The sequence below is a fragment of the Hyperoodon ampullatus genome, assembly GCF_949752795.1.
Source record: "Hyperoodon ampullatus genome assembly, chromosome: 15".
NCBI classification, from domain to species: Eukaryota; Metazoa; Chordata; class Mammalia; order Artiodactyla; family Ziphiidae; genus Hyperoodon; species Hyperoodon ampullatus.
The window spans coordinates 947,888-968,487 of NC_136928.1; the positions used below are offsets into that span (position 1 = coordinate 947,888).

Genomic DNA, 20,600 nt, shown 5'->3' on the forward strand with positions numbered 1-20,600 from the left:
CCTCCAATCAAAAGGACCTGGGAGATTCACTCACCCTCTCTCAGTAAAATCGGTGTTGGCTGTGAGTCTTGCCACAGTGGCTGCATAGAATTGGGTTTACAACACACATGGGAAGGTTACATAACCGATTCCCCCTTAATTCTCAGAGAGCCAACCCTCTGATGTTTCTTCTTTTTACAAATGAGAAAATGGAGGAATAGGGCATAAGTGAACTGCTGTAAAGCACACAGCTTGAATTCAAACCCTTTTAAACCTAGAATTCTGATCTTCACCCCTCACCACACACTGCCCTGAAACCACCTCTCACCCCTGGCAAGAAAGAGCCAATTTTACAAAGGTCTGACCAGGACAAAACTGAGTAAGGAGCGTTTAAGACAGTGGCTTTCACACTGCAAGCTGAAAAAGAAATTAGTGAGCCCTGACTGGAGACAGTTTTAAAGTATAGAAGATAATAGATCTGGGGCTTCCCTGGTGGTGCAGTGGTCAAGAATCCACCTGCCAATGCAGGGGACACAGGTTGGAGCCCTGGTGCGGGAAGATCCCACAAGCTGCTGAGCAACTAAGCCCGTGCACCACAACTACTGAGCCTGAGCTCTGGAGCCCGCGAGCCACAACTACTGAGCTCACATGCCACAACTACTGAAGCCCACATGCCTAGAGCCCGTGCTCCACAAGAGAAGCCACTGCAACGAGAAGCCCGCACACCGCAATGAAGAGTAGCCCCCACTCGCTGCAACTAGAGAAAGCCTGTGCGCAGCAACGAAGACCCAATGCAGCCAAGAATGAATGAATGAATGAATTTTTTTAAAAAAGAAGATAATAGATCTGTCACATTCAAGAATAAACATTAGGCTTTCCTGGTGGCGCAGTGGCTGAGAGTCCGCCTGCCGATGCAGAGGACATGGGTTCGTGCCCCGGTCTGGGAAGATCCCACATGCCGCAGAGCGGCTGGGCCCGTGAGCCATGGCCGCTGAGTCTGCGTGTCCAGAGCCTGTGCTCCACAACGGGAGAGGCCACAACAGTGAGAGGCCCGAGTAGAGCAAAAAAAAAAAGAATAAACATTAGTTCCTGAAACTTGTTTTGGTTGTATATCAACATTCATATGTATGTGTTCCTTGCTGTGAGTATGTAGTCCAAAAAAGTTAGAGAGCCACTGACTAAGTCCCTTTAGAGCAGAGGTTTAGATATGAGGTTTAATTTCCCAGATATGAAAAAGTAACACTGGAAAGGGCTGAGCAAGGTTCTGAGGAAGACTAGCCTGCAGCAGGCACCACTTGAGCAAGGCCTCTAGCCTTCTGCAGAAGAGAAGCACAGTCACCAACAGCAGCAACAGTGCCGGGACTGCGGCCTTGGCCAGCAAGCAGATGCACCAGCCAAGCCTCACAGGCTGTGTGACCACGTCCAGGGAAAGGCAGTTGTCCCTGCACACAACCGCTCTCGCGTTTCTCCTCTCAGCACTTCACTGGGGTGCCAATAAAAAGAAGAATGTTCATTGTTGACAGGCTTTATCTAGTGAAGAGTCACTGGCCCTCACTGCCACACTCCACAGCACACAGCCCAACTAACAAAATACAAAACTCAAAACCTTGATGTTGAGCACTTTCAATTATATTCCCTCAGGCTTCCCTCCCAGTTCCATTTTCTTTCTCTCTCTCCAGAAGCAACCCCTATCATTTATCTGGTACACATTTTCCAGTTTATATCCTAACAATTTTAGGATGTGTGTGTGTCCATGAGCAACATAGAGCATTACTTGGAGAGGGATTTTAAAATAATATTCAACTACTATGAGGTACATGTCCTTCTGCAATTTTTCACTCTTTGTTTTTTAAATGTATCCATATTTATACATATTTTGTAACATGCTATATTGTATCCCATCACACGCACAGTCTATAAACTGTTCCCAGTATGCTGTCATTATAAGCGGCACTGCCATGAACATTCTCAGACCTGTCTCCTCGAGTTCACATGGGAATCTGTTCAAGGTATAGTTGGAAGTAGAATTGCTAGTTGTCATATACATATATTTTCAACTTAACTAGTCACTGCCAACCTCACACTCCGGGTGAAACACTACCAATAGCTCAGTACATATCCTTGAGGTTTTACACCCCTGTACACACATATATACATATATGTGTATATATATATTCTGTAAAATCACACACGTGATTTTACAGAATATGAATTTACATAAATCTATCTCATGCTTTATGATGGGTTGCAGAGGACTGTTTTCTGCATTAATTGACCAGTGCCCAACTGATGGACATTAAAGGGTTTTTCCCTCATTACAGTAAGTCAAGGAACTTTGTGCATAAATACACTGACACACTACCTCCAGGACATGTGTAGAACAGACCAGGACTGCTGGATCCACCTCTTATTTTTACAAAGGAGAAAAGGCTGAGTCCCAGAGACCTGGGATGAGGAGTTGGCCCACAGCAAATGAGGAATGAAAGGGCTGGGGACCCCATTTCCTACAGTCTGGTCTCTAGTACTCTAGGGGGCACCTGCTCTGCTTAAGTAAATAAAACATCCCAATACACAGTATTCCTTTCACACGCTGTCTCCGTTTACACTGTAGAATCTGAGGTAATAAAGAGGTACTCTGGGTATCACAAAAGTCATGTAAAATCTCCCTGCTTCTGTGTGGAAAGAAGATCAGGCAGACAAGTCTTGCACCAGGACCCTCCCACCCCAAGAAGCCTACAGGAGTCAGCCTCTGGCGCCTGTCCTCAGTCCAGGCAACTCAAATGCATAGAAGCCAAAATCATGCCTGCTGCTCCACTGTGGGTAGAGATGGGACAAAGACAGGCTCCCGGGACTCTGGCCCGAGGTCAGGGAAAGAGACTCAATGATCACACAATACAGCAACGGATGCAAACTCTAAGAGGCAGTGGGAGGTCTCCATGCTCCAATCTCAGGAAAACAATGAGAATAGAAAAAGTTGGCCCCATACCTAGTTCTCCCCAACAAACTTACTCACTTAAGTAAGTAATTACAAACTTAATCCAGGCCAGACATCCACTCCCAACCCCATTTCAAAAAATTTCCACTGAGCATATGCGTCCTCTGGTCCTGAGTGTACAGGCTCACACGTGCACATACACACATAATGTATCAAGTTCAGTCTTGATGCCTGGCGTTTGGCATATATGAGTTTGAATCCTGACTCAGCTTCTCATTAGCTATATGACCTTAGGCAAGTTATCTGACCATCCAGGCTTCCAACTCCTCATCTTTAAAAAAAAAAAAAAAAAAAGTACTTAAAATTTGTACCTACCCTATAGGGTTTTGTGAAAAGTAAATAAGTTACTACATGTAGGTGCTCAGAAAAGCTGTTAGCCCATAATATATATTTCGAAAATATTTAAGATACTTGCTTAGTGCTAGTGCCTGAAATAAAGACAAGGTCCCTGGTCTTAAGGAGCTAGTAAATTTATCAGAATGTCAAATAAAAACAGTAAAAGCAGGTGTGGCTGCCAGTCAGAGGGAGTGGTTGGTAGTAAATGTGCCATTCTAGAGGGCACATGAGGGGTATCCGAGAACTGGAGGAGGCCCCTCACCTCAAGAAGTTCTTTGAAGGGCTGAGTCACACACTCTCAGAACAATCCTGAACAAGGTCACACCCTCAACGTTGGGTTCCAAGGCTTTAGCAAACACATACTTATTTTAGAAATGGTAGAAAGGTACAAAATCTTGTTAGACAAACGGGTCCCCGAAGACTCTCAAGCAAGTAAGCCTCAGGGACACAGACGTGACGGAAACACTGAAGGCATGTGGTGCAGACAAGCAAGCCCTGTCCTGTGCCTTTCCCCGCCGGCCCCTCCCCAGGGATTCTCTGTGGATGCAGATGCTTCACCAGCGACCAGGAAGCATTTTGGACTTCTGCCGTCCCTCCGGTTCTCAGACTCTGGGCTTCCTGCTTCCTCCATCACCCTGGCAGCTGCCCCCTGGGCTCTTTCTCTCACCCTCTATATATAGCCATCCCACACCCTTCACGCCTCGTGGCCCCAGAGGTACCTCATCTCTAAAATGGAGGGTTGTCATGAGGATTAAATGAAACAAACTGTGTGAAAGTGCTGGCACGACTTGGTTCCGTCCCCTTCTCTGAGGATGTTGCCACCCCTGGGCAGCTGGGCTCAACACCCTGGCATCACCTTTGAATCCTCTCTGGTCTCTGCCCGCTACATTCCACCAGGACCATGCCCTTTGCTCTACCATCCACCCATCACCACCCCCCTCCCCCATGCTACATAAACTGCTGATGATGTGCATTACCAAGACAGTTCTGCTCACACCCCTCAAAAACTTTCAGTGACTCCCCAATGCCTATTACTGAAGAAAGACTCAGTGTTTCAGGTGTGCATGCAAGGCCTTCTGAATCTAGCCCCAACCCACCTTCCAACTTCAGTCTCCATCAAGTCCCTTTTCTCCAGTTTAATTAAATCACTTGCTGGGCGGTGCATCATGAAATAGACTCTGCATCCAAATAAGGGGATAGCACAAAGCTTGACAGGTTCGAATTGCACAGTTTCAGAGCCTTTAATACCTTAATATGTACCATGTCTCTTTCACATTCTTCCAAATTTATTTGGACTTCTAGTAGTCTTTATTCATGGAGTTCAAAACACAGTCTAGAACAATCTATACCACACTGTTTCTGCAACAAGTCTGTGGAATGTGCCAGTTAGATGGGCCCGAGAGTGACTGACATGGCCTATGGCCGTGACCATATTAGGCACGTTTGTTATTCATCACTTTCATTGTGTGCAATCTCAGTGAAGCTGTAAAATCCCAAACTGAGCCAAACAGCCTTTCTCAGCACATGGATGGGAAACAAATGGCTGACAGCAGTACCCCGGAAGGCTGACAAAGACTTACTTCTCCCTTGACTGCCAGGACTTCCATTCAAATCCCTGCATGCTTAAGTTAACAAGGGTTGGCTTCTGAGGCTTGAAACCAAAGAACCTTCACTGTTGTATATAGTTCTTTGGGTCCCTAAGCAAAGTTACCCAAATCTCTCCCAGGCAATGGAGCACCCAGAGCCTTCCCCCAGGGGTATAGTACCTGTCCCATCTGGAGTAGACCTCACAAAGGTAGGCAGCATTTTTACTGAAGAAGTGGGGTGGGTGGTAGCTCCAAGCCCTTTCTCCATCTCCTTGCGGAACCGCTTAGCGATCTCCAGAAGGGTCTCATCAGAAAGACGCATGTGGTAGAGATACTGGTCAACCTGAAAGAGGAAAATGAGGGCAGCAACCTCTATGTTAAATGGATTATGGCATGCATCTACATCATGGAACATCACTCAGCTCCTCAAAAGGATAAAATCTGTTATGTACGGAAGGTTATTATTAAAGACCGTTTAACCAGACTCTATGACAGGACTTGTCTTTAAAAAAAGAAAAAAAAAACTAAACTAAAAATTAAAATTAAATTTTATTTCTGGAGAATGTTAAGGACCAGGGGAAAGGCCAATTAGGGAAAAGAAGAGTTCTTTTCAGAAAGGTTGAGTTTAAACGCCTATGGCAACATCCCTGGAGCTGGGGTTCATTACTGGCCCTCATCTCTTGTCCTGCCCCACACTCGTAAGGCCAGTCACACCAACCCTATTACCCCTCACCGCAGGCCAAGCAGCCATAGCTTCTTGCCTGGACTAATAAAATCCCCAATTCTACAATACTTTTACCTCTTCCATCCATTTTCCATCCCCAGACAGACTACTATTCCCCTGCTTAAAGCCTTTCAGTCTTCCCATTGGCACCAAACCCTAAATCCTTCCAAGGCCCTACCTATATAGCCAGGCCTCTCCCACTCCCCATCTCACTGTGTGCCTCTGCACTCCTTGTGCAGATCAGCCTTGGTTCAGTCCCCCAGCTCACCCGACTTGCCCTTCCCTGCCTAGAAGACCGTCCATGCCCCACAGCTCCTCACTCCGCCCGTCATCTGCGGGTCCCTCACCAATCCTTCAGGCCTCTCTGCACAGAGGCCTTCTCTATTCTCCCTAATAAAACAATCAGACTTCACTGTTTTTTCTGCACACTCACTTTTCCCTTCACAACACCATCCCCAATTTGGAAATACATATTGATTAGTGTCCAAATCATAAGCACCAAGGGCAAGAAGAACCATGACTATTATTTGTTCACCTTGCATCCCTGGAGCCTAGCACACTGCCTGACACATTAACAGAGGCTGGATACATGAGGTAAAGCAACCTCCCCCAACCTCAGAGGCAGAGGCAGCTCTCCCTAGTCATTTCATTTATCTTGCTTCCGACATAAATTTACAAGAACTTTTCCCAGATTTAACACCAGGAGAAGGAAAAACAACAGAAGTCCCCCTCAGACAGTCTGTTTCTTGAAAGCTGTCATCTGCCCCGGCTATGGATATTCCCAGTTTTCTCCTATCAGGAAAATGTCTGATAGAAATTCATCCAAGGAGGCGCACAAGTTTCCACAATATCCCTGTTCTCAGCAGCAGTGTCCAGGACAGGTAAGGCTGCTGGCCACAAAGGGTAGGAGTACAATCAGGACCCTTGGACCAGGTCATAGCTGTGCCCTCAAGGTATAAGGGTGGTGGTCCTGGTACTCCCAGCCTCATCAGTAGACTGGGGGACCAGAAGGAACCCTGGTCTTCCCAGCTTCAAAACTCCAAGATTCCCAAGGGCAAAGCTTGGCCAATGACCACTACCACTGCTTGTCATGCAGGGTTTTAAATCTGCAGAAATGAGGATTTCCCCAAATTCCCTTGCTGCCAGCTTTTATTAAAGAGCTACAGCAGACATCTAACTCCATTGGTCTAAACCAGGACGACTCCAACCATCCATTCTGTTTTCTGATTTCAGGCTCCTGGCACCTCAATTGCCTTGAGCCCACTGTCTGCCTCAGCCTCCTAGGGCTGTGGGGCACCAGCCCCCACACCAAGCTGGGTCACTGATCTGGGCTTCCTACAATCCTGGGGAGCCAGGGTGCTCCTGAGGAGGCTGGCCTCCCCCACAATGACATCTGAGGCTCCCAGGAGGAAAAAGCATACAGCCTCAGACAAGTTCTCTCCCTATTAGTGCAGTGGGAGACAAATTGCTGGAGACTCTGAGCCCAAGGCAACTTAAATCACCCCAGAGGCCTCCTGTTCCAGACCCAATGACGCCTGGGCTGGCCCAGGAACACTACATTATGGCTTACGCATCTCAGTGCTAGCATACAAAGTCCCAGCCACCAGACCAGAGGCCAATGCCAAGCCACGTCCAGGTACAGCCTGAGAGGCCCTCAGAGGCAACAGTAATAACAGCAAACCCTTCAGCAAAACCTGTTTTCAAGGTTTTATACCCATTAACTCATTTAATCCTCATAACAGCCCTGTGAGGTAGGTAGTGGTATCTCCTCCATTCTACCAAAAGGGAAAGGCAACATGCCCAACATCACGCAGGTGCAAAAAGCTAAGCCAGGACTGGACAGGGCAGCCCAGCTCATCTGTGCTCTTGTCTGCTCTGCTTGACGAACGCCCCTCTCTGCTGAACAGCAGGGTCTATACAGGCCAAATGGCACTACAGCACATTCAGGCTGGCCATGTCCACTAAAAGGCCATCTTCTATTCCAGTCATCCCACCACACAGATATGAAGGGCAAACAGTGGAGGGCATGGCCCATGGGGCTGCCCTGGCAGATCAGAAGGCAGCAGACATATCTCTAGACACTATCATGAGTTTGACACATGACTAATTTGGAGCTCCCACATTACTACTTTCCCAAAGAGGTCCAGAGCCCTCGCTGCCATCCACCCCCACCTCCATGGATGGCTCCGGATGTTGCAAAGGAAGCAAGAGAGCTCCTGTGTGGGAAAGCAAAGCCTGTACTGCCTTGTTAAGAGGCTGCACGGTCACTTCTTGGAGTGTGAGGTCACGGGCACAAAAGGGCAGATGTGGAATGGCCATAACTCTACAGCGGCCATGCGTAATTTAACTCTGACATTTAAACTGCTACAAGGCTTGTTGGAAATCCAGTCCTAACTCTCAAAGAACCTAACAAGCTAAACAGTCAGACTTTACTCAAATCATGTTGCCCTTTACCCAAGAGATTATAATCATCTTTCAGTGTTCAGTGACAGATGAAAACGATGATGATGATGATCGTTACAGTAGCTAAACATTTACCAAGCATTTCTTACCTGCCAGAAGCCATCCTATGGGTTTACTGACTTGACTTCCTTGTTCTTCTGTAAAACTTCTACATCCCTGTCTTACAGGTCACTTGGTGAGGGGCAGAACTAGGATTCAAACTGAGGCGTCTGGCTCTAAAGCCAGGCCCTTAGGACCACCACCGTCGCCTTTCCTGTGGACCCTCTTAGTGCGGGAGGGCACTCTCTGCCCTGTAGTTTCTTGGATGACCTCAGTGCTTTGATTTCCTCTCCATCAGATGAGACTAAGAGAAAGGAGATGGGACAGCTATGAAAAATGCAACTATAGCACCTTGGCCCAAACTTCTTCTCTTTGGGCCATGATGATGGGCATGATGATGCATCCTCCCTGAGTTTCTTAGGGCCACTCAGGAAGGGATGATTAATCACCTGATATTACAGCTTCCTAAACACACCACTGAGGCCCACCTAGCCTTGGTCAGCACTGCTGTGTTGACTGAAGGGTGGCCAAGGGCAGCAGAAGTTAGAAACAAGAAGCAGTCTCCATACAGAGACCTTTTTCCTGGATTGGGAAGGAAGGAAATGAACTTGGCGTAATCCTGCCAACTTGCACTCACAGTGCAGCCAGAGGGAGGGAGCGCAAGGAAGGAGCAAAGTCATGGGAGAACGTCGTTGCTGTTACCAGATGCAAACAGCATAGTAAGACTATGGCTAAAAACTACTAACTCTTAGAAGGGATCTTGGGGTAATGTGAGCTCAAAATCCCACTGAATATAGCATTTGAGTTTACCTAGTTTGTTCCTCTCACCCCAATAGTCATCAGGCCTAGGTTTGAATGTTTCCAAGCATGACAGGCTCACCACTTCTCAAAGCTGGTTAGCTTCTACTGTTGGTCAGCTCTAGTTATTAGAAAGCTTTTCCTCAATCTGAGATAAATCTACTTTCTGATAATTTCCATCTATTCTCTATTCTGCCACTTGGGATAATAGTTCCCAAACTTGGCTGCACATTACAATGACACACTAAGAATTCCAAAGATCTATTCCAGACTAATCAAACTGACACCTTGAGGTCTGTCTGGGTGCTCAAACATCTCCCCCTCTCCTTTGGCTGGTATCCACCATGTCAATAATGTAATAATGATGGGCTATGTTCTGGTCAACACTGCTCAAGGTCATTTTTACCACTTTCTGCCTGGGATCTTTGAAAGTCATTACTTAAGACATTAGGCTAAAGTGTGAAATAATCCTGTGTTGATCCTGGGCGCTGGGAGTTGGAGACAAACCCTGTACTTGTTGAAAACAAATTTCAGTTGTTGGAAACTATCAAAGTAGAAACATTCAAGCCAACCCTTATTTAGTAGCTGGTTGTGGTGAAGTACAGGCTGTGGCATCAGAAAAATCAGTGTTCAAATCCTGGCTGTAGCATTTGTACAGGTGTCTGAGTCCCAGTTTCCTCCCTCTAAAGTGGGAGGACTAGCACTCACAACAGAGTCACTGGCATAAATGAGGTGACGTATGTAAAGCTCTCCATCCATCTAACCTTGTTTTCTACCCGTTTTCCTCTTCTTCTGCCAGACTCATCTCTGCCAAGGGGCACCCTCAGAGGATCAAGGACATTTCTTAACCCTATTGAGTCATATTGGGGTTAGCAAAACAGGGGCTACCCAGAGACAAGGAACTAAAGAGAGATAGTAGTTTTAGATACATCTATTTAGCAATCTTGAGATTAGAACTTCCTCATTGGGCAATTCTGGTCAATTTCTTTCTTCCCCTAACACACTAGTCCATGCCTGCCTCCTCTACAGAACTGTGGGTACAGGCAGGAGAAGTTCTAAAGAGAAACTGGAAACAAGCAGGCCCTTTAGGGCCTTCCCAGGTACAAAAGCCTTTCCGGGGCTTCCCTGGTGGCTCAGTGGTTGAGAGTCCGCCTGCCGATGCAGGGGACACGGGTTCGTGCCCCGGTCCGGGAGGATCCCACGTGCCGCGGAGCGGCTGGGCCCGTGAGCCATGGCCGCTGAGCCTGCGCGTCCAGAGCCTGTGCTCCGCAACGGGAGAGGCCACAACAGTGAGAGGCCCACGAACTGCAAAAAAAAAAAAAAAAAAAAAAAAAAAAAGCCTTTCCGAGCCCTGGTTCATGTTTGTGGGGAAAAGGCTTCAGCCTTCTAGGCTTTCGCAGAGTTCTAAAGGGCAGATTCAAACAGTTACTAACTAGGGAAGGGAGGGAATGCAGAAACAAAGGAGGAGCAGTCAAGAAACAATAGTGAAGCGATAAAGCAGAGTCCTGGTTCCTCCTCAGGGGATACACATAACAATTACCTGTGAGTTCTTCTGCAAGAACTAAGGCCCCCATCCAGATGGAGGATGGGAACTTCAGGCTCAGCACAAGATTCCTGCAGCACCGCCCAGTTACCTCACCACCAACCAATCAGAAGAAAGTCACATACCTTGCAGCCCTCACCCCAAAATGTGCCTATGAAAACTCTTCCCTGAAAACAATCAAGGGAGTTCAAGTCTTTTAAGCACGAGCCACCCGTTCTCCCTGCACGGTCCTTGCAACAAACCTTTCCAAACCCCAACATTTCCGTGTATTTGGCCCCACCGTTTGTCGGGCACGTGAACTTATGTTCAACAACAAAATTAACCCCATACTATTTATAAAATAAGAGAACACTCCAAATGGAAAGCCCATCTCTTTAAGTGCCCACAGTTTCGTCCAGACTAGCACTAAAGAGGGGAAACTGTGTCATAGCAATGACGCAAGGGATAGAGGAAGTAGAATATCACCCTTGCAGAGGCTCCACTTCAAAGAGTGCAGTGGCTCAGGTGTGGCAGACACAGCCCCAGCCTGGTATGAGGAAGCCCAGCAAGGAAAGCCTGGAGGTGAGAGCTAGAAAGGAACCTCAGAGAAACTGAGGTCAAGGTAACAGCCTTGACTAAGGTCACAGAGTTGACACTAGAATCTGGATCACCCAGATCCCTTACTCTATTGTCAGAAACAATAAATGATAATCCTACCCCCAAGCATCCCCAAGGGCCTATATCACCTTGCAGGCCAATTTCAGTTGAATGGCTAGTGACCTTCCCTGGATTGTGAGGACACCCTATCTGGTCCCAGTGGGAAAATGGTCCTGATCAAACTACTTACATGCAGAAAAGAACAATATTCCAACGTTGAGACTTTGTTATATAAACTGCTATAAATCCTACCTTGAATACCTTAAGAGGTCTCAAAGGAAAGTGTAGAAGAAACCTTAAATTTCAACATCTAAATCTGTAAGATTCCTATCATACAACCCCTGAATTGCTGACCCCAGATTCTCTCATTTTATAGCCTATGTTGAAAACCAATTACATGCAAAGCACTGTAGTATACAGGAACATAATTTAAAAAGAAATCAGTTGTGGAGATGGATAGTGGTGATAGTTGTATGTGAATGTACTTAATGCCACTGAATTGTACACTTTAAATATATATACAGTTGACCCTTGAACTACACAGGGGTTGGAGTGCCAACCCTCACACAGTGGAAAATCCACAGTCGGCACTCCTTATACATAGTTATGCATCCAACCAACCGCAAATCATGCAGTAATGTAGTACTATAGAATATATTTATTGAAAAAAATTCACATATAAGTGGACCCATACAGTTCAAACCCATATTGTTCAAGGGTCAACTTTATACACACACACACACACACACACACACACACACACAAATGTTTTTTAAATTTTTTTAAGAAATCAGGATTCCTGTTCTCTAGGACTTTATAAGACAGCACAGAACTCAACTCATTATAGACTCAATCAATGTCTCTGAAATGAATGGAGGGATGGGTCTTAGGAGATAAGAAAGGCAAGAGCAATGCAAAGCAGCCCATGGGAAGTGTCACATGTATGAGTAAGTGGCCTGTGAGACTGGCATTCTGGGGAGATTTCTTCCGGGCTAAGAACATACATATCCAACATACATGTCATTGGATGTATGTTGACGTGGAGACAGTAGGGAGATCATGTGAAAAGGCTCAGAAGGTGTGGGCAAGCCCAAGATCCTAGAAGGAGGTTATGAACTTTAGAACCAGAAAGCCACTCGCCTCACTACATTGCATTAGCTCCCTTTTGCAATGCCTTCATATTAGTAGGATTTAATCCTATCACCTTTAATCATGGGAAGGAAGAATCATAAAGATCACCCCACTGTGTAAAGTTGCTGTGTTGTTCACTGATCAGTCAATTCTCTGTAGGGTTTAATGTCAGGAGAAAGTCTGGCTGCCCAGAGTCACTGTGCTTCCTGCTACAGGCCAATGAAATTAAAACAACTGACTCAAGGAGAGCTGTCCTGGGCTTCCTTGGTGGCGCAGTGGTTGGGAATCCACCTGCCTAAGGCAGGGGTTGCGGGTTCGAGCCCTGGTCTGGGAAAATCCCACATGCCTCGGAGCAACTAAGCCCATGCTCCAGAACTGCTGAGCCTGCGTTCTACAGCCAGTGAGCCAGAACTGCTGGGCCCACGTGCCACAACTACTGAAGCCCACGCACCGCAAAGAAGAGTGGCCCCCGCTCGCCACAACTAAAGGAAAGCCTGCGCACAGCAATGAAGACCCAAAGGAGCCAAAAATAAATAAAATTAATAAATAAATAAATTTATTTGAAAAAAGGAGAGCTGTCCTTTTTGACTATCAGGAAGCTCAGGGCTCTGTACTCGACTTTAATGAACTAAGTTTTCTGATAATCATTCCTGCCTGTTCCATGACTCTTATTCTAGAAGTCCTTTCAATGGAAGCTGAACCACATCACCTAATTCTTTTAATAAGTAGGCAGAAACTAAATAATACATGATCAAGCAAATGCTCATCAGTCATCCCTACAGAACCCACCCTCCTGGTAGAAGGGTGAATTCAAGTGACCAAACTGGATAAGACAGCAACTCCATAAGCATAGTCAGAGCCAAGGACACAGGGACACCCTGAGGCACTATTGCACTGCTGGACTTCTTTCTCCAGTCTTTGGGTATTTCTGATTTAGTACCTAGAACCTTCTCTCCAGGAGGTGCTGAATGAACACTAGCTAATTCCTACATTTTAGCTTCTTCTAGACCTCAAGCACACCAAGTGACTGAATTTTAGCTTTCCTAGCACTCGTGTTTTTGTCCTAAAGATACAATCAGGTGTATATATATATTATATATATACTGTGTATATATAATATATATGTATATTATATATATATGTGTATATATATAATATATATATTATATATATATATTAGACCAGACTCCAAGGATCCAACCTAGCCTCCTAGAAAGAAATTTAGGAAGGATCACACCCTCTTGAAGTGAAGGGCTTTGACTACTCTCATCTGCTTTAATTCAACTATAGTCAAAACAGGGTTAGAGAGGCCGGGGCAGGGTACTATACAGCAATGAGAAGGCAGTACTTACCGTCACCTGCAACTACATATATAGATGAATGTCACAATATAAAGTTGGGTAAAAAAAAGCCAGATACAAAAGGGAACAGATCATATGAGTCCATTTATAGTAAGTACAGAAACAGATCTATGCCAGTAGAAGTCAGGATAGTGATTATATTTAGTGGGGGGTATATCTGCTATTGTTGGTAATAATTTGTTACTGGATCTGGGTGGTGGTTACCTGGTGTGTTCAGTTTTCTATATCAATTATACTTCTATTTAAAAACATAGGAAGGAAAAAGGACAAGGCACTGATTAGGCCCTAGTCTACCTACTCACATGGTAGGGCCAAAGAGGTCAAATCAGAGGGGAATGCCATAACCTAAATGCAGCCATACACAGCCTTCCAGTGACTCTATGTGCTGACACATGCTTGCAACTTAGTTTCAAAAGATTTTCATATCTTCCATTATTCCTTTGCCAGTGTTTTACTGCAAATCTTTGACAAGGAAACCAAGGTTTGAAGAAGCTTCCCCAAACCATAGGCCAAAGTCCCTGACAGGACCCATAACATCCAGTGGCCAGATGAGTGCCCTAACCTGGGGCATAGGTGTGCCCACACAGGGAAAGCTAGGTAACTGCTGTCAGTGGCCTCATTAATAATAATGTCTTCACAGACTCCTCCTGGGAGGACCAAGATTGTGCAAAGAGCAGCAAGTTTATCCTGTAATGTTGCCAAGCCAAGGCCAGATGTTTCCGATAAGATTTTTTTAAAAAGGATGAATTGGGGAGAAAAAGACACAGCAGATCCGGATTCTTTAAGGCTCCTGTCCTCTGAAACGCAGCTAACAAAGTGACAGATCTGCCTCGACACTTTTTTCAGATGGGACAAGGCGGACCCCCACTAGGGCGGCGTGCCACCTCAGGGAGATTCCAGCTGACGCACTGTGTACTCACATGGCTGGAGCAGTGCAGGGTGAGTGTGGAGCTCACTGAGGAGGCTTACAGGCCACTCCTCCAGGATCCTGTTGCACCGTGAGTCACAGGGTTTCCTGTTCTTCTAGTTCTTGGGCTGCATCGAGTTACAGCCAGACAGACCTCAGGCAGTAGCACCTGTCTGGGGTCCAGGAGACAGGCATTTGGGACGCCTGTTCCGGGACCCTCCTATCCTCAAACTATGGGGCAGCAGTGCAAAGGAATAATATGTCCCCATTCGTCCACACATAATGATTGAGCACTAAATTGAGTGTGCCAGCGCCAGGTGCTGAGGATACTGGGATAAAGAAGACCCTTCTGCCTGCAAGTGTTCAGTCTATTGGTAGGAGGCAAATATGTCAACAAGTTATTATAAACTGAAGGAGTAAGGACAGAGAGTAAGCACTCTCTTTCACTATAACAAAAGACAGATTTACAATCACTTAAATCACACACATCATTACAATTTTGAGGAGTTTTTGTCTCGAAAAGGTTAAACATGTGTGTTGACCCCATGCCTAGAATGGTCCCCTACTCTGGCCTAACAAACTCCCACTTGTCCTTCAGGGCCCATACAAACGGCCTCTCCCCAAATACCTTCCCCAAATTCCCAGCTGGTTATACTAACACACTTTTGACACTTGTGTCTCTTGCTCTCACTGGTCCCAGAGGACTAAAAGGCACTGACTACATGTTCCCAACTTCATATTTGTGATGCCAGAGCTATCTCAGTACTGAGATACAGTAGATGCTCAAGACATATTTGTTATGGTGACGTCAAGGGGTGACAGGAATGCCGAGGAGAAGAGTGAGAGAGTAACTTGGGTACAGGGGAAGAGCTGGCTACTGCAGACTGCCCAGGTGCTCAGAGCCTGGCCTTGTTCTTCAGGCCTGGGTCCACACTGCATGTGATCCTGGCAGCAGCAGAGTTTCCTCTCCATCTACCTGGCTGCCCTGGCCAGTGCCCCAGATCCCCTAGGGGTCGAACTCTGCCTCCCCTGGCAGCCCCATGTCAAGGACCAGAGTCTGCCCCGAGCCCATATGCCCACAGGGGCATCCGAACTACCCACTCTTGTCTGCTGCCAACTGTCCACCTGCTGGACCAAATCACTTTGGGTCTGTCTCCTTGTACCATGTCCAGCCCCGACCTTCCCAGTCTATTCAACCCACCCCAGACACACCCACCATAAGCAGGGCAACCATATATCCCAGTTTGCCCAGGACAATCTGTTTACAGTGTGGTAGCACCATAACTGTTAACAGTGTCCCATTTTACTCTCAAAAGTGGCCCAGTTTGGACAATAAATTATAGGGTCACCTTAGGTACAGGCTACAAAGCAAATCCTGCTCATGGTTCTTGGGGAGCCCACACCTGAATGATGAGAAGAGCTCATTCTATGCCAATGGTGCTGAAAGGAATCTGGGTTTCCTTTCAGGAAATGGTGGAGAAACTGGGTTCTTGGCTGGTCCCTTAGTACATGGCACCTGGTTTCCTCAACTGCAAAATAAAGGATTTGGACGAGATGATCTCAAAGGTCCCTTCCCAACTGACCCCGGACTGATAACCCCATGAAACTGAAAGACAACTGGCTATCTCCAGTTGTCCCAGGCAGCCCCACACTGGGGCTAAGGGCCTGGGCTCTGGAATCATACTGCCTGGGTTTGAATTCTGGCTTGCCTTTGAGCAAGGTACTGTCCCTTTTTGTGCCTTGGTGTCTTCATCTGAATAATAGGTAATAATAATGTCTACCCTGGAGGGCTGCCTGAGGATGACCTGGGTTGTAGTAGAGTTCACAGACAGAGCCCAGCACTTCGTAAGTGGTGTACATGTTTTTTTAATTTAAGACCTTTGGGAATTGAGGGGAAAAGAGAACTGGTGGGACATGGCTGGAAGGCTCCATTAGAAGGGTTTGAGAGAGGAAAACATGGGAGGAAGCATGAGGAACTTTTGTCCCTCAAATGGGAAAAAGGAAAAGTGATAGCTTCAAATTCCCTTACTTAGCCCAAATCAAAGCTGTCCAATGGCTTATCTGGTTTCATTCCTTTATCAGACAATATGGCGAAGCCAGAAGGAAGAGGTTGGGAACAAGGCCTTCCAAGAACATAGACCATCTCCAGGCCTCCGGGCAGGGATGCTGAGCTAAAGGTGAGAAGAGGCAGGAAGGCTGGGTGAGGTGGGTGGGCACCGAGGGCTCCCAGAGCCAGGGTCTCAGGTCTGACTCACTCTCCAGGGAAGGACTATTAAGGAATTACTTAGAGATCCACAGACAGAAGTGCAAAAAGCATGGCACTTCAAGGAAAAGGAGATTGTCTAGCTCCTGCTCCCATGGAAACAAGGCCAAGACTCCCAACCAAGTTTGGACAAGACAAAGGCTGTACAGGGATGGGGGGGAGTAGAGAGTGGGTTCCACACAGAGGGTCCTCTCAGACTTTGTCAAGAACCCCAAGCACCTCAGTGTCAGAAGGGCCCAGAGTCTACATATGAGGGGCATAGAGCTCTCTGCTGAGAACCAAGATGGCCAGGGACTCTCCATTCAATGTGCCAGAAAATGTGAGAATGACTGTTCCCTTCATTGAAACTCCAGGGGTCAGTGGACTGAAACCTACCATGACCCGGTCCTATGACTCAACAGCACAAGGCACCTCAAGTGGTTCCCCCAGTGGGAAGCCAGAGTCTGGGGCAGATGTGAGGAAGTGTGAACAAGCATCTCATTGGCCAACTTCAGCATAAGTGGCCTCAGCAACTGCCATTGGAGCCCCTGTGATTCTGCCCTCCAGGGGAGGTACCGACAGGGAGTGAACTAGACTTCTACAGGGAAAAGGGGTTGAAAATGCTGTGACTCTTCAGTGAAGCTTTGTCTCTCACGACTTCTCAAGGAGGACGCTTCAAGCTGAGGTGCACCAAAATGCCCCAGGCAACCCAGAGACACCCCCCTCCACCCAATGGGGATGCTGTATCCCCAGAAGACCAGAAGGAAAGCAAGTTAGAGGAAGAGCTCAGAAATGGGTCTCCTATGCCCGGAAGAGAGAAGGCTTTAGACGTTGGACGGGGCAGTGAGGAAGCTTCCTTATTCCTCAGCTTTAGGGACTGTCCATCCTTCTGTCTGTCCTGTCCTCTGCTCTAATCCAACGTAAGACAGAGAACAGAAATGGGCCAGAACCCTTACGCCCTAAAAGTCCTTAGGAAAAAAGAAGCGGGGCCCCTTTTGCTTCTGCCTTAGATGGATAGCGCAGTCAGGTATCCGAGAGTGTGTCTATCTCTGTGTACTAATATTTGACACATAAAATGTTGGCTATGTAGCAGGCACAGCTCTAAGAATGTCACATATATTCACTCTCTCTTAAATCCTTACAAAGACCCCATTAAGGTGTTTCCACTCTCCATTTTACAAGTGGAAGAAACTGAGGCCTAGAGAGATTAAATAACTGGCCCAAAGTTCACACAGCTGGTTTGTGGTGAGCCAGGATTCCACCCCAGGGAGCCTGGCTCTACTTCTCAGCACACAGCCTCTCCCAGTGACTGCTAGACTGTCCCTGAGATAGGAGTTCCACCAGCTCACATGCCTGCCTTGTTCAGAAGCCTGGAAGATGCCTGGCCTTCAGGGAAACCCCAGCAACAGCCAGGGTGAGGTTCTCCTGGGGTCAGCTGAGCAAACTTCTCTCCCACTGGCCTCCTGGAGTGCTTACCTTGCCCACATCTTTCTGGCTGAAAACAGAAAAACAGTTACTCAGGTAACCCACACTTCAGCCAGGGGTCATGGACATCTGCTAACTACTGTGGTCTGCAGACCTCACCTTAAATTCATCTTTTGTAAAAGGCCACTTCCCACCATGACTATCCCATGACATGGCACACTGAGAGCTAAGAACTATGGTCCTAGTTGCAGCTACTACTAAGTAGCTGTATGACCATTAGCAATGCACTATAATACTGGAATGGGGGATAGACCATGTTCTTCTGATGCAGTTTCTCAACCTATAGATATTTGGGGTCAGAAAAGTCTTTTTTTTTTTTTGGCAGGGGGGCTGTCCTGGGCATTGTAGGATGTTTAGCATTATCCCTTGCCTCTGCTTACTAGATGCAAAAACACATCTTCATCCACCTGCCTGTGACAACCAAAAATGTCTTCAGACACCACCAAAGTCCACCTGGGGGATGAAATCACTAATAGTTGAAAACCACTGCTCTAAAGGAGTAGTTAAAAAACAAACAAACAACAACAACAAAAAACCACAGGCTTCGCCCTTGTAAATTGGGGTAGGGTAAAAACTCTTGCTCTTTATGATAGGCTGGGTAGCCCCTCACAAGATTATCCAGCCCAAAATGTCAATAGCACCAAGGTTGAGAGACCTGCTTTAGAGGTAAGCAGGAACATCTACCTGTGATCTATGGTGTGAGATATTAAGTTGCAGCCAGCGAACTCCGTGATTTGATTTGCCACACCTCCACCCCCACTACTTTGGAAAGTCAAAGACAGACAACACACAGTGTTGGAAAACAGACCAAACTTGCTGACTTCAAAACTCAACAATGATAATGAGGAACCAGTTATCAAGAGCCATCTTTTAAACCGGAAGTATCTGAACAAAGGAAGCCAGTTTTCTGGGGTTCCTGAGCTCTTTTAGTATATCAGATCTCCTTACTATGGCTGCCAGACTTTGAGAAAACTGTTGCGGTTGGTGTTGTTTTGAGTCTCCCTGGAAAAGGGTCCCTAGCTGCCCTCAAACTCCTCAGGGCGCTAGAAAAGTTCAACTTTGAAAAGTGATGTTAAAAAAAAAAAAAAAATGTTGGCTTTGTCTGAGGAGCCTCAGAGAGAATTTTAATTCATTCAGGGGTAAAGAAAAAAGTGCTTCTTGGCCGCTCTCTGAAATAGAAATTTGACAATACAAAATAAATGGATGATTAGTAAAAGCTACAAAATATTCCTGCTACCATCAATTGTCTTCGGAGCAGGAAAGAGACTTGGTACTAAGATACTAAGTTGAACAAATGAGGCAAATTGTACCTGTCAATGTCAGTTAACTCAGCCAAAAATAATCTTACTAAGGTTTTAATCAGTACTTTACTCCCATACTTTCATCCCCTATCTGAAGATTAATGGCACATAGTAGGTGCTCAAAAAATATCAGTTGAGATTCCCTTGAGGTCCCTAATTCCCTATCCCATGGGAATGACTGCCATGACCTTTTAGTGGATGTAAAGTATCTATTTCTAGAACCTCATCTCACCAGACAGCTGAAAGGTGTCTTAGTCTCAATTTCCCACATAGTAACTATATACCACAGTAGGTTCTCAAAAAACAGTAAACTCTTATCTCTCAGGGATTCTGTTGAGTCTTTCTGCTTCCAAGATATTCTCCCCTCTCATTAACTCCAGAGTTGAAAGCTACCCCTCACTAACGTAGTAAAGAGCCCAAGTGAACTATCTATATTCCAAGATTGTATGTCGCCAGTCTGTGTGTGTTAAAATAATCGGTTAATGGCTAAAGGAAGGCATGTATATTTCAGTTCACTTCCATGGTTAATCCTGATTCTCATTCTTAAGAGACAAAAATCCTGTATCTTGTGTACTATTTATAGCTCAATTAATTAAAAGAATCCTCTAACTCTCCAGACAGGACAAAAACCCTTGGTTGCTGGAGGACAGCAGACACCCTTTTTCTCTCTTCCCCTCTCTCTCCCCGCCTCCCTTTCCCCTCAGGATCAGTCTCACGCCAAGCCTCAGGCCTTGGGGAGGGAATAGCTCACTGTCTTTCCCTCCAAGCGCCCCCGCAACCCTTGGATACCCACCCCTTCAGCCCAGTACCAGCGCCCCGCCTCCAGCTGCCTCTCACTCTCCTCCACTTCCTGCAGCCCTTGTTCCGCTTCTTTCCCCAGGAAGGTCCACTCCTTCATTCTTGGACTCACTGAACACCTCACCAGTGGCCATAAACTGGCTGTAAAGGTGAACAGCTAGGATTCTCCCTGCCCTGTAACCACCAACTCCAATGTATGATGGAATGATACAAATGCCACACAAAATCACCTAGTGTGACCAGGTGTGACATTTAGAGGAATGGTGATTCAAGTCT

At 46.4% G+C, this 20,600-nt stretch overlaps 1 protein-coding gene across 1 annotated transcript in view; it reads right to left on the minus strand.

Moving 5' to 3' along the window:
- HK2 (hexokinase 2) overlaps positions 1-20,600 on the minus strand; it is a gene marked incomplete at both ends in the record, with an annotated part of 58,786 nt that overhangs the window by 34,506 nt on the left and 3,680 nt on the right. The window contains one exon of the mRNA XM_079720760.1: positions 5,077-5,239. Within this exon, the coding sequence (XP_079576886.1) occupies positions 5,077-5,239 (163 nt within the window). The remainder of the gene's footprint in view (positions 1-5,076; positions 5,240-20,600) is intronic.